The sequence below is a fragment of the Hemiscyllium ocellatum genome, chromosome 19 (assembly GCF_020745735.1).
Source record: "Hemiscyllium ocellatum isolate sHemOce1 chromosome 19, sHemOce1.pat.X.cur, whole genome shotgun sequence".
NCBI lineage: Eukaryota > Metazoa > Chordata > Chondrichthyes > Orectolobiformes > Hemiscylliidae > Hemiscyllium > Hemiscyllium ocellatum.
In genome coordinates this window covers 37726028-37739324 of record NC_083419.1, presented here as the reverse complement: position 1 = coordinate 37739324, position 13297 = coordinate 37726028, and the positions used below count along the sequence as shown (strand labels likewise).

At 37.8% G+C, this 13297-nt stretch overlaps 1 protein-coding gene across 1 annotated transcript; it reads right to left on the bottom strand.

Annotated features, from left to right (window-relative positions):
- Window positions 1–8053: 8053 nt before the first annotated feature.
- Window positions 8054–12925, bottom strand: LOC132824699 (parathyroid hormone-related protein-like). Its single transcript, XM_060839367.1, has 3 exons — window positions 12819–12925; window positions 11592–12106; window positions 8054–8111 (listed from the first exon to the last, which is right to left on the bottom strand). Exons 1-2 carry the CDS (start codon window positions 12923–12925, stop codon window positions 11620–11622), a joined length of 594 nt encoding a protein of 197 aa, XP_060695350.1. The 3' UTR covers window positions 8054–8111; window positions 11592–11619.
- Between the last annotated feature and the right edge of the window lie 372 nt (window positions 12926–13297).

The window sequence follows — 13297 nt, the reverse complement described above, 5'->3', positions numbered from 1 at the left end:
ATGAGTTGCACACCTGTTCAATATCATGTTCTGTTTGATCTTCCAAGCATTTTCTATCTGAGCAGGTTTTAGGAGAATTTTATCAGAAAATACTGTAGTTGAACTGTGCATATCTTTGACAGAATTATATCAAATGCATGGGTCTGTCATGCATACTATATAATAGCAGAGGAAAACAGAGAAACAAGCCTGAGTTCTGAGCATTCTATTTATTCTTCATTTTATATCCAAGAACAGTGTTTATGTAAAAGTCTGCTTTTAAAGTCAGAATAAAATATTCCATTAATAAAAGCAAGGCAAAGACTGAAAATAATGAGACATTATTTAAGGAATTGCAGCAATTAAGCTCTGTACAATTAAACATACAAATCCTATTTTACATTGGTATTATCTATTCCAGTTCTAAAAGTCCAGCTGCAATTCAGATTTATTTTGTGTGTGATATTGTGAATTATTTTATTCATTTTAATAATCCGAACTTCAAAAACCTTAGTGCATTAATAGTCCAGTGAAGTTTGGAAGTGGAAACAGACAGGTGTAATGAATATTTTTATGGTTGACAATAAGGGTTCTTGAGAGGTTCGCTCAATTCATTTCAGACTAATGGAAAAGGATGACATGGATATAGACATCAGGATAGGGACTGTGAAATACTGGCAGAAATTAACATACAGCAAGTAGATACTAGAGGAATTAGCAGGCTTAAAAGTGGGTAAATCCACAGAGTGTTAAGGGAGGCAAGGGAGGAGATATCAGGGACCCTGGCTGTAATTTTTAAATACTCTCTTTTTACAGGTGAGGTGTCAAAGGACTGGAGCACTACTATCATTGTCCCAGTATTAAAAAGGGACTGAAGTTATCGAACAAGAAATTGAAAACAAACCATTTTAACCTCAGTGGCAGGGAAATTATTTGAAAGAATTCTGAAGGGTAGGATATTTCTGCACCTTTGGAGATGCAGATTAATCAGCGATAGTCAGGATAAATTTGTTAAGTTCATGTTTGACAAGTTTGATCGAATTGCTTGAGGTGGTAACTAGGATGTTGATGAGAAATGTGCATTTGATATGGTCTGCATGATCTTTAACAATGCTTTTGATAAGGTTACTCATAACAAACTGGTCAAGTAGTTAAGAGCCCATGGGGTTCAAGGCAGAGTGATCAAAAATTGGCTGAGATACAGGCAGTGAAAGGTGATTCTACAGAAATGTTTCTGTGACTGCACATCTGTTTCCAATTGGATTTCACAGAGCTCAGTGCTGGGGCCCTCACTATTTGTGGTGTACTTTAGTGATTTGGTCTTACATGTAGGAGGTATGAGCAAGATGTTTGCAGATGTCATGAAAATTGCTGGGGTGTTAAATAGTAAGGAGAATAGCTGTAAACAGCAGGAAGATATGAAGGGCATAGCAATGCCAAATTAAATTCAACCCCAAAATAATATGAGGTCATGCACTTGGACAGGACGAACAAGACAAGGGATTACCCAATGAATGGCAGGCCCTTGGTAAGTACTGAACAACAGAGAGGCTTTGGTGTTCATATCCACAGATCCCTGAAGCTAGTACGGCAGGTAAGGTTGATTAGGAAGCAAATGGGATCTTTGCCTTTATTAGCTGAGACATAGAATACAAGAGCAGGGGGTTAATGCTGCAATTGTATAAAATGCTGGTTAGACTACACCTGAAATACTGCATGCAGTTCAGATAAACAGATCATAACAAAAATGTGGCTGCACTAGATGTGTGCAAAAATGATTTACCAGGATGCTGACTGGGCTGGACAATCTGATCTATAAGGAAAGATCTATAAGGTTAGACAGCAAAGTTGGGAGGGGAGTGGATAGAGATGTATATGATTATGGTAGATAGGAAGATATGCTTTCCATTAGTAGAGGGGCCAATAAATAGAGTGCACAGATTTAGATTTAAGGTAAGATAGGAGGTAGAAAGCTAAGAGCAGAGTTGAGGAGAAATATTTTCATCACAGTACGGTGCAAGTATGGAAGGATGATTGAGTCAGAAAGTCTCATAACATTTAAGCAGTACAGTAGTTGGATATTTTCTTGCATTTCCATAGCTTCAGTACTATAGGCCAAGAACTGGAAAATGAATGTACTAAGATCAGAGCTTTGTTGACTGGTACTGACATGATGGAATGAATGGCGCAATAAGGGAGTTTATCCCTTATCTGGCTATGTCACATATAATGATTTTGCCAAATTTACTGTTTTTTTAATTGAAGGAGTCATAATCCCTCTTGCCTACATTCCTTTTCACTGTAAAATTATTTCCCATATTTTATAACATCATTTTATACTGCACATAAAATAAGCTCTACACTCCCGTTTAATAATACAGAGAAGACAGGATCGGACACCCCACCGGCCATTCAAGGCTGAGGACGATCCACGAGACGGGCAGCTGCCGGAGTGGGTGGCCTGCAACTCCCAGATGCAGTTTGTGCCTCTCAACACTCTCAATCAATCAACAATCGAATCGGGTCAGCTATCTACCTCCCCACTAATTTACCAGGATTCCTAATTTTTAGAGAATAAATGCAGTCTTTCAGGATGTATTGTGGCACCAAACACATTTTTGTTTGAACTGACTTGGCTGAAACCTCTGAACTGTAAAGCAGAAGCTAGCTATGAAATTGCATGTGAATATTCTTATACTAACATGTAAATAAACCAGCTAATTTTATGACATTATCGAACAGAACAATTGCCTATGAATGTGTACTGTCTATTCCTCAATAATCATATCAATTTGGTTGGTTCTGACAGGGAAGCCTGAAATATGAAATTATTATATATGAAGGAACATTGCAAAAGTAAGCAGTAAACTGTAATTTGTCACTACATGCTAAAAGCTGTTTCTATAAGGATTAAGGTTGTATTCCAGAAATGAGATATTCCACTCTAATAAAGAGTCATATTGGACTTGAAATGTTACCTCTGCTTTTCACTCCACAAATGCTGTCAGACCTGCTGAGTTTCTCTGGCACTTTCTGTTTTTAATGCATATCACCAGCATCTGCAATACTTTACTTTTATATGATTGAGATTTTCATTGTTTTTTAATAATGACAATGGAATTTATAAGAGAGGTTTATATAAAGGTATGTGACATTGCTCAACAACACACAACTATTATTAGATATAACCTTAATAAGTTATTGATAATACTGCTATATGTCATACGTTTATTACTTGAGGCCCTGATGATAAAAATGGTCATCATCAGTGATGCCCTATGCTCTCAGGAATGAGCTAGCTGATAAAAAATGCTGGCCTCCTCTTGTTATTCTTGCACTTCATTTGGAAAATTGATAAAGTATTGCTCTTGATAATCAAGGCTGTGGTGAATTGCTTGATGCAGTGGTATGTGCAAAGATGGTATACTGACAATTACCACTAATGATGCTTAAAAATGAATCAATTGCAAAAATTGTTCAATGTCATGGTCATAATGCTATCCAGGTGCTGGATGTCATCTGCAGTTCAAATAAAGCTTTGTAAAGGGCATAACCTGAGGACTTCAGCCCTGCTGAAGGGATGAAAGCAGAGGATGTTGACTTCCAATTTGCACATTAATCAGTGCCAGGAGCCTGTCTCACCAATACAGCATCTTTTTCTTTGCATGGATAATTCCTCTTCATCCTAAATCCAATACCAATAATTGTTGATCTAACTAGAATGCCCATGGTCAGCATTATTTTCAGTTCTAGGGTAAACCCTTGGCAGCAATGATATTGTTATGGGGGCTGGGGGGGGGGGGGGGTGGGTGGACATCAAGCAATCACTGATTTGAAGAAAATCAACAGCAAACAATCAGGTTTGCTCTACTTAAGGTTTACATTATGAGTAATCCAAGAGCCACGCGACTATGCTCCAAAAAGTCACATTTTCTGGCTTAGGTAAGTCAATTATTAGAGCTCCCAAGCCATTCTGCTGCCTTTGAGAATAGATTAGCGTGGCGCTGGAAAAGCACAGCTGGTCAGGCAGCATTCCGAGGTGTGCTTTTCCAGTGCCCTCTAATTTAGACTCTGATTTCTAGCATCTGCAGTCCTCACTTTTGCCTAGTTGCTTTTGAGAATAGTTTTCATTAAGTCAAAATTGATTTATATTGATTCGTTTTAATTTATAGGCTGGTCATCTTTTAGCATGTTCTTTACAATATTATTATGGTGCACCAGAGGAATGAGATTGAGGAGTTAAGGAATGGGAACAAACATTTTTAATGTTGTTTTTTTCCCCCTTTTATTTATTTGAGTATAAAACCATGTTCCAAATCTATTTCTCATTTATGTTGGGCCCAACTGAAAGGCAATGTGTGTAGTTAACCTTGGATGAAAACAGATAAGCAAAGCACATCTGTAAATTATATTTTTAATGTGTTTCTTTTTGTTATTTTGGATATTTAAGTGAAAATTTTAATTAATGTCAGCTTTATAAATGTTTGATTGACCTTAGATCACCCCAGTCTCAATATATGTTCACAGTCTGCCACACAAATACAACCGTGGAGAATTAATTTGGGGGAGGTGGGGAGCAGGAGGTGGCACTCTCTTCATAAGAAAAGCCCTAAAGTTTTATTTTCTTGATTATAATTGACTATATGATAAACAGATTAAAAACATTTTGGTGTGACACCCCTGCTGAAAATTATTTTGAGTTGTTCAGTTTGAAAATTAAGAGCATTTTACCACTTTCTGAAGACAGTTCTCCTTTAATAATTTACCGTGGAAATCTATAACTTTCTCAGTAATAATATCAGTAGGAGGAGGCTATTCTGTTCTTTGAATCTGTTGCAAAATTCTACAAGGTCATGGCTGACTCTATATCTCTATTTGACTTTTCTACCCAACCTTCATACCCCTTGAACCCTTTAGTACTCAATTTAGTGAGAAAGCAGAGTCAATTTAACTCTGCTTTCTCTTCACAGGTGTTGCCAGACCTGCTGAATATTTGCAGCAATTTCTGTTTTTGTTCTCTCACCCTATGAATAAGTTCAGTGAATTTATCTTAGATATCCTCCAAGATTAGTATATTATTTTTTAAGTAAGGTGATCAAAACTGTGCACAATTCTTTGGATTTTTCAGACCCTATATAATTGCAGTAAAACTTCTACCCTTTTGTACGTTGAACCCTTTTGAATAAAGGCCAATGTACTATTTGTTTCCTAAATTTGCATGTTAGCTATCTGTTATTCCTATACAAGGACATTCATCATTCTGAATACCCATATTTCCCCAGACACCCACCAACTGAAGCTATTCTGTTACTCTATTTTACCTAACAAAGTAAGTACTTCTGCCACACTTAGCTAGTCTGTCTCCTTTTGGAGCCTGTTTATATCCATTTCACAGATCACTTTTCCATCAGATGTTGCATAAGCAGTAAACTAGGATACACTAATGTTCATATAGTTTCCTCATCTAAGCCATTGATATACATAGAGTCCTTCTGTTGCAACATGCCAAGTTGAAATTGATCCATTTTCTACTAAGTAACAAATCCACAATCCATGCCAAGTATTTCACCCACCTAATGAGTCCTATTTTCTACTTGAAAATTCAAATAAACTAAGATAAAGTTGCTATAGGGCTGCTCTCTTATTAGAGGAGATGGCAGGTGGCAGTTTAACCGAAGGCTCATCAAGCCTCAAGTGAGGGGGCAGATATTGAGAAGGAGAGTCCTTCATGGTAACCTCAGCTGGTGCAAGAATTCAGCTCACGCAATTGGCATCACACTATCACAAACCAGACAACGCAATAGAATGGCTAGCAGTATGTCGATTTCAAATCAGTAATCATATTATGTTTTTTTAAATGATTCCTGGTACCATGATCTTGAGAATCGATTCTCACATTTTACCCACTAAAGTCTTCAGGTTATCTGGACAATTGTTTTCTATCTATTTCCTTTCTTGAACAGCAAAGTTATGTTTCTGGCTTCCAATCTGTGGGAACGATTCTAAAATGTAGGGAGATCCAGAAAATCAAAACTAATGGCATCCACTAACTTTGTAACGAGCTTTTAAAATTTAAAGGCTATAAGTCATTAAGTCAAATTGATTTGGTGGGTTTTGTTTTCATTCCATTAATTTCGCCTGTGCTATTTCTTTTAAGTTTCTTATTGTCTTTTTTTTTGTTTCTACACTGTTTGAGGAATATTTTAGGATGTTGTTCACCACTCAGACAATTCTGCCGTATTTGTTAAATATCAAACCATTTCCTTATGTGTTTTCTTTACTTGTAACGGAGGCACGTTGACTTTAACTAACTCCAGCATTTTATATACTAGTCAAAGCTTTTATGACATATTAAGTAACTTGCTTGTTTACTAGTGTGTTTGCATCACTACAGATCCTGAAAAGTAAACCTTTACTTAAGTCACGTGACCTTGTTTTAGGAGGATAGAGAAGATATTGCAACCCGATTTAAAACTATTGATGTGGAATTGAATTAAGAAGTTTTGCTCCATAGGCCAATTGGGGCCGCTGTGGTACAAATGCAAAGGTATTGGAGTCAGTCTTTCCAATCAGACTTCATCTGAAGTACAGGTTTCCACCATTAATAGCAAAGTTGATTTTGGCAATTACTTAGGAGTGGATGTCTGACACAGAAAAAATTACTCATTCAGAGTAAAGATGTTGAGATTCACTTCTTGAATGAGAAACGTACAACAATAAACTCGTGTGCAAAAACATATAATACGAATCAGGTTTGACTTCAAAATAAGATTTGTTTTATATATTTAGTCTCAGTACCAATCAAAGAATAATAATGTAGACTGTTTCGCAGTACGTGTCGGTATGTTTTTCCGTATTTATTTCACTAGGTACTTAATTATTATTTATAAAGTACTATCTAGATCTAAACAAAGACACACGTTGGTTTCGCCTCCTAAATACGAAGATTTTCAGTACCAAAAAGAGGGGGACATCGGGGTACTGTATAGAAGTCTAGAAAAAAATGGTATTAACAAGTAAAATGAAACACCTAGATTAGATAATTAAATTCGCTTATTGGACAGTCGGATATGTTTCCCTCATAGCTGACCTCTCTTCGATTACGCGGCAACAACAACCAAAAAAAAGTTTAATTTATGCAATCGTTTTAAGTCTGAAATTGAACTCTGGTCGTTTTAATTTGGAGATTACTTTCTGCTTTTTCTCAATGTACCTCGGATCCGTGCTGCCCTCCACTGGCACACGGAAGCCGCGGTTTTCATCAGTTCATTTATTCAATTCTTGCATCATAAACTAACATGTAGATAGCGAAACCTACTAATCGATAGATTGATGTGGTTAGTCATGTGCCCGTGTTATTTCACTGAAATCCACCTTATGACTGTCAGACTTTATATTTAAATGTAAGTTTCCCTTCAGATACGATCTCACAACCATGGATCAAACCAAAATCAGAAGTTAGCATTTTCGTTAGCAAAGGTTTCTGGGTGGTCATACAAAGCATTCCTGACTAAGCAGGTGTGCCCATGATTATCTAAACGCTATTCCGCGAACTCCCATGTCTTCTTTGGAAGTATTTTTGGCTTGAGACGGATGATATTACCCTCTCTTATTATACCTAATCCTCGTTTACTCTTAGGAAAAACATCTTTCAACTCAGAGGCTTAAGGAATTACGAGGCTCTTTGCCAAATAACTGCTAAATGTTCTGCTTTTAAAAAAAAACACCAGATGCTACAGTAAAGTGTATAATTCGTGTTATTAAACAGGACTACTTCCTTTTGCAATTCAATAAACCATGAAACTCTTTATTACAGATCACTTAACAACATTACTTGGATTCTAAAGTGCATGTATTTACAATATACCTATATATATATTAGCAGCACCAAGATACACAATTCAAATAAATAGATGATTAAAAATTAACAAATAAATTACAGTTTGTGACATTAATCATGAATTTTAAATATTCATAATAACCGATGTACAGTTTCATAGTGTACACAATTCTTTATTCTCGTGTTTTTTTAAATATTTGCAATCAATAAATACGTTTAATACTTTAATTATGATCACAAATACAGAATACTGCAAAAGATTTTTTCGGTCTTTCCTGAATATCAGACCTGCCTGGGGAAAAAAAAGGAAAATTCTTCTGTCACTTAGCTTTTAAAATAAACAAAAACAGAAATATGATCAATTAACAACTATATTGATAGTGTTGCAATAAGTAGAAACTTAACTGAGAATTCCTATTCAGATGTCAAATAGTCATTTTGGGTTTTTTTAAAATAGCATAGCTATTCTACATTTCCCATCCACAGAAAGTGGCCAGGCTCCATAATAAGCTGTTGGCTCTCACTCTATGTTGCTCCTAACTCTATCCATGACATGGGAAACTCTACAGCTTAATGTAATTGAATGCTTATTAGCTTATATTTTGAGTTTGAGGCGTGGATGTCATTTGGTATAGTAGACTAGAAAACCTATAAGCTTAAGTTAAATGTGTTCCTTCAAGTTTATTCCAGTTCTCATTGGACAAGTTTACAAAGTATAATAATCATTCACTGCTTGGCAGGTTACTCCAAGAGGTCACAACTTGTAGCTGATACCTTTTGACCATTGAAATTAAAAGTTGTTCGTCATCTCCAAAAAGCAGAGTTATAAAATCAAACAAACTATGGTAAAATATGAATGAACTGGACATTTTATTCTTTCTTGTAAATCAAGCAGGTCAGCAGGGCAAATGATTTTAAATCGTGTTCATTGTATTCTGTTGTTATGTGAAAGAAAGCCACTGGAAAATATTCATAACTTCTGGATTGGACATTGGATAGTTTTCATATATTACTTTACTAACTTACACCTTAATGCCTATAAAATATGAATCTATGAATCAAAAACAGATATTAGAACACAAAGTAAATATCAGAGCAGTTATGCTTCATCAAATAGTATATGTTTGCACAATAATAATGCTCAGTTAAACAGTTTCTGGATGCAGATGCATGAGTTCATATGTGTGAAGAACAGTCATCAATTATGTTTTTTTTCTTAGTCGTACACATGGTAAATGTATCATTGGTACAAATTAATGTAATGTAAATAAAAGTAATTGAAGTCTAATCTAAAGTTGGAATCTGATCTAACATCAGAGTGAAGTCAATAGATATTGCACATATTCTCTTAATGTTTTTCACAAAGTTAAACATGTAAATCCACTCTAAGTCTATTCGCTCTTTTGGTGATTTCCTGGTACATTGTAGCATTCCTGTATCAAAATCCATTGTCTCTGCTCTATTGTTAATTCTGACAATCTCATGCATTTACCATCTGACTTGTGGAAACTATCTGACACTGATCTGGTTTGTTTGTCATCTTGGGATCATATTTGACCATGAGATGAGCTTCTGACCATGTAACTGCATCATGACTAATTTCACCTATTTCTACATCTGTTATGCCACTTGACTCTGTCCTTCACCTCTTCAGAATCTGTAATGCTTATCCATATCTCTAGTTTGACAATTCCACCAAATTCATAGCCAACTTCCTAAATTTTATGTTCCTTAAACTTGAAGCCAACCAAAACTCTGCTACTTGTATCTTTACTCACACCTAGTGGTGTTTTCCCATATTCATTAATCTATATTATTAGTTCCCAACACCTCAAGTTTAAAATTCTCATCCTTGTTACAATACCTTTATGGCCTTGTCACCTTGTGCAAAAATCTTTGTGATTTTCTGCAGCCCAACAAATTTCCAAGATATCTTTATATCTATTTCTGACCTCTTGAGCGTCCCAGATTCTAATTGTTCAAACACTGGGGTGCCTGCCTTCAGCTACCCAGGACCTAAGCTCTGGAATTCACTCTCTCAACCTCACATCTACCTCCTCTCCCACCTTTCCTTCTTTAAAACATAAGTTACATTTTCTTTTTTACACAATTGCTCTAATATTGCTTTACGTGGCTTATCATTAAAGAGAAGCATTATAAGGGTCATCTTAAGTGCCTTGGAAATTTCGTTATTTTAAATATACTATGTAAATGCAAATTTTCAAAATAGCTGCTGTACTACACCTGTATTGCATGCTGCATTAGTTTACACTTGGTCCAGCAATTACACGTTGTCTAAATGATCAGATTAAATTCTGCTGTTTTTCAATAAGTATCCAAGAAATTCATCTAATCCTGTAGCTAGTTTTAAAAGCGTGATTTGACATCAAGCTGGAGTTACACTCCATTCTGTGCCTCACCCAAGTTATTTGAGGCTGCCTCTTCCAAACAGTATGCACTCCACATTTCTTTGCAGTTAGCAATGGTCATGGCCACAGCAATTCTGTATCGTTATCTTTCTATAAAACCTATCTTACAGAAATACCTACGTTGTAGCGTCAAAACAAGATATGTACTTGCAATGTGCAAAACCAATGCAGGCACTATACATGGTTGTGAACGGGATGGTGCCCGCCAGAGTGTTCCTAATTGTGGTCAATCTCCTCGAACCTTTACATTCCTCCGAATACTTAGCAGGTAATGCATTCACATATCTTGGTCCGAAGCTCTGGAATTCTCCTCCCAACCCTCTCAATCTCGCTCTTAATCTAATACCTTCCTTAAAGCCTAGCATTTTGACCAAATTTTTATTCGCCTTCTGTTACCATTTTCTTTGTATCAATGGCCAGGTGTCTGTGAAGTGTTAAGTCTTCCTGTATGATGATGTTTCGCGAGTATTTGCACAGTGCTCTACTCCCTCTGTACTTTTTGTAAATTGCAGAAGTCTTGGAAGGCCGCAGCCTTTTCTCAAAACATGTGATATTAAGTATACAGTGTAAAAAGTTAAAAACGCACAACACATCGCTTCATCTGAATTGCTTTTAAACGTGCTGGCCCACACGGGAATTCCACTCCATTTAGTGACCAGCCTCATTGTTGCAGAATTTATTTCTGCACAGGTCTAGTACCTCCTTGGCTTTAGATCCCAACTTTTATTGGCGCACAGCCAAAACTGGCTTGCATGGGTCAGAAAAAAATGATAGCATCAGTGCAGCGGTAAATCATTTTAGGAAGGATTAGGTTTGTACAAAGTCGATTAAATTTCAACACGTTACAGCCTCTGGCTATAGTTAAACGATTTCACTTTTAAGTACCATTTGTCTTTAGCTATTCAAGCTAAAATAAATCCCTAAGGCAGCCACTTTCACCTGAGCGGAATGTGAAAATCAGAAAAGTAACTTGGATGCTGACTTGCCATCAATTCCATTGGATAGCCTCGAGGTCCCCGTCTTACAGCACTTGCAGATTTGAGCGGGATGAATGATATACCTGCAGGCTGGTATACATTTGGAACGCACCAATTTAAAATGTTGAATGGGACCTATCCTCTGTTAACATTAAAAGGGAGTTAAGATGGGAGCACTCGAGTATGAATTGACTTGTGCTCCTTGTATCTGGCAGCTCATCTGCCCGAGATCATGAGGCGAGTGACCAGATTTTATTGACCGGACATGACAGTCGTAATTTGCCGCTGTCGGTTTTTTATTTACCTACAACACTGACCTTGAAAGCGAGTCTGTGATCATTTATCGGGAGAATATTACGTAATTACCTAGGGCTATATGTTAGAGGTTGGCCTCTCAGTACCACAACCGTCCAGAGGCGGCAGTGGCGAGCGGCTCAGCCTCGGATGTGAGACTGGGATCCCCGGTTTCGGAATCCACAGAGCGTGTCTGCCTCCTGCTGTTCACTTCCCGACCTCTGTGAGCCTTGCGCTTGTTGTTTTTCCCTTGCTTCTTCCTCTTGGTGTTTTTCCTCGAGTTCTGGAATTTGAAAGGACCGGGCTTGTTGGTATCTTGTATCTGTTCCAGCGGAGTCCTGGTGCCCTCATTGTTGTTGCTGTTGTTATTGGCTGCCAGTTTGATGAGGAGCACCGCCAGATCCGCCGAATCCGGCCACGTCGCCGGGTGTTTGGGGTTGCGGGGGGGCGACTGTGACTGAGTCATCCCCCGGCCCTCTGCTGTGTGCAGCTCGCCCATGACATTATGCAGCCAGATCCGCCTCTGTAGTTCCTGGATCGACCTGCTCTTGTCATGCATGAACTGGTGCTCCGAGACAGACCTCTTCCTACAAAACACAGACACGAGATTTTTATTATTTTACATTAGACAGTTCGGCACAGCCGCAAGCACAGTTCAAACCAGTTCTAACCACATCAAAACTGAGCCATCAAATTCCAATCGACCGTAAGAGGAAAGCTGTACAATCCAAACTGCATTCCAACTGAACACAGGGCTGCAGTCATTTTAGAGTCAACGTTTTAATACGCTTTGACTTCATGATGAATTATTTTCAAGATGTAGAAAGTGAACTCTAACTGGACATATAAAGTCGACGTCATGCAGTTAGAAAGTAAAACACACTTGATCCCGAGTCAGTTGATTCCCAAGTCGAACTGCGCTTGCAGTCGGTCCACACTTATCGCAGCTGGAGCTACGGCGCTGCGTTAACAACAGGATTAAACACTGAGACAAGATGTTGACAGCCCAAAGTTTCACTTTGTCATTGTCTGCAATTTGACCAATTCGCCAAACTTTTCGCCACCCGCCACAACGGGTTAAACGTACACCCAAAATCACATGTCACGGGTTAGCGAAAAGCCGACACAACTGCTGTATTTTAGTAGGTGCAGTTATTACAAGGAAAGTTGTAGTTCATCTCTGGCAATGCACGGGGCAATGTTTGAATCAGTTATGAGTACAGTGTAACCCGGTCAGTGCGATCAATCTCTGTTAATGTGCCACAAATAGGGAATAAAAGCCACAACAGAAAACCTTACTTCATAATGGAGACTTCTTCCACAGGCTTCCCAAATATGGACAGTGAACAACACAGGATAAATATCGCTAAGCTTAGCTGCTCAAACAGTCGGCTTGTATTCGACATCTCTGCTTTAACCTGTAAACAGGAGAATGTGCGAGTCAAAATCAAATGCATCATAGAATCTTAACCTTTAAAGGTAGACGTGTTCCCACATAGTGAATCGGAACAGTGTGAACATTGTAAAACAGGGTTCTGCTGCACATGTAAATGGACCCCTCTTCCCTCACTTACTTCTAGGTAGTCAGTTGTTGCGAAGAGTTGTTGAATCGGAATCTGACAAGACACAATTCGTCCTAAGGTGGTCTGTTGAAGAGAATAGAGGGGGGAATGAATTGCTAAAGTATTGACCAGCCGCGTTAACGGGTCTTTTAAATAAAAAACACATTCATTTTTCAGGGAATGGATGAAAATGCAGCGCTGCTGACTGTGGTTGGA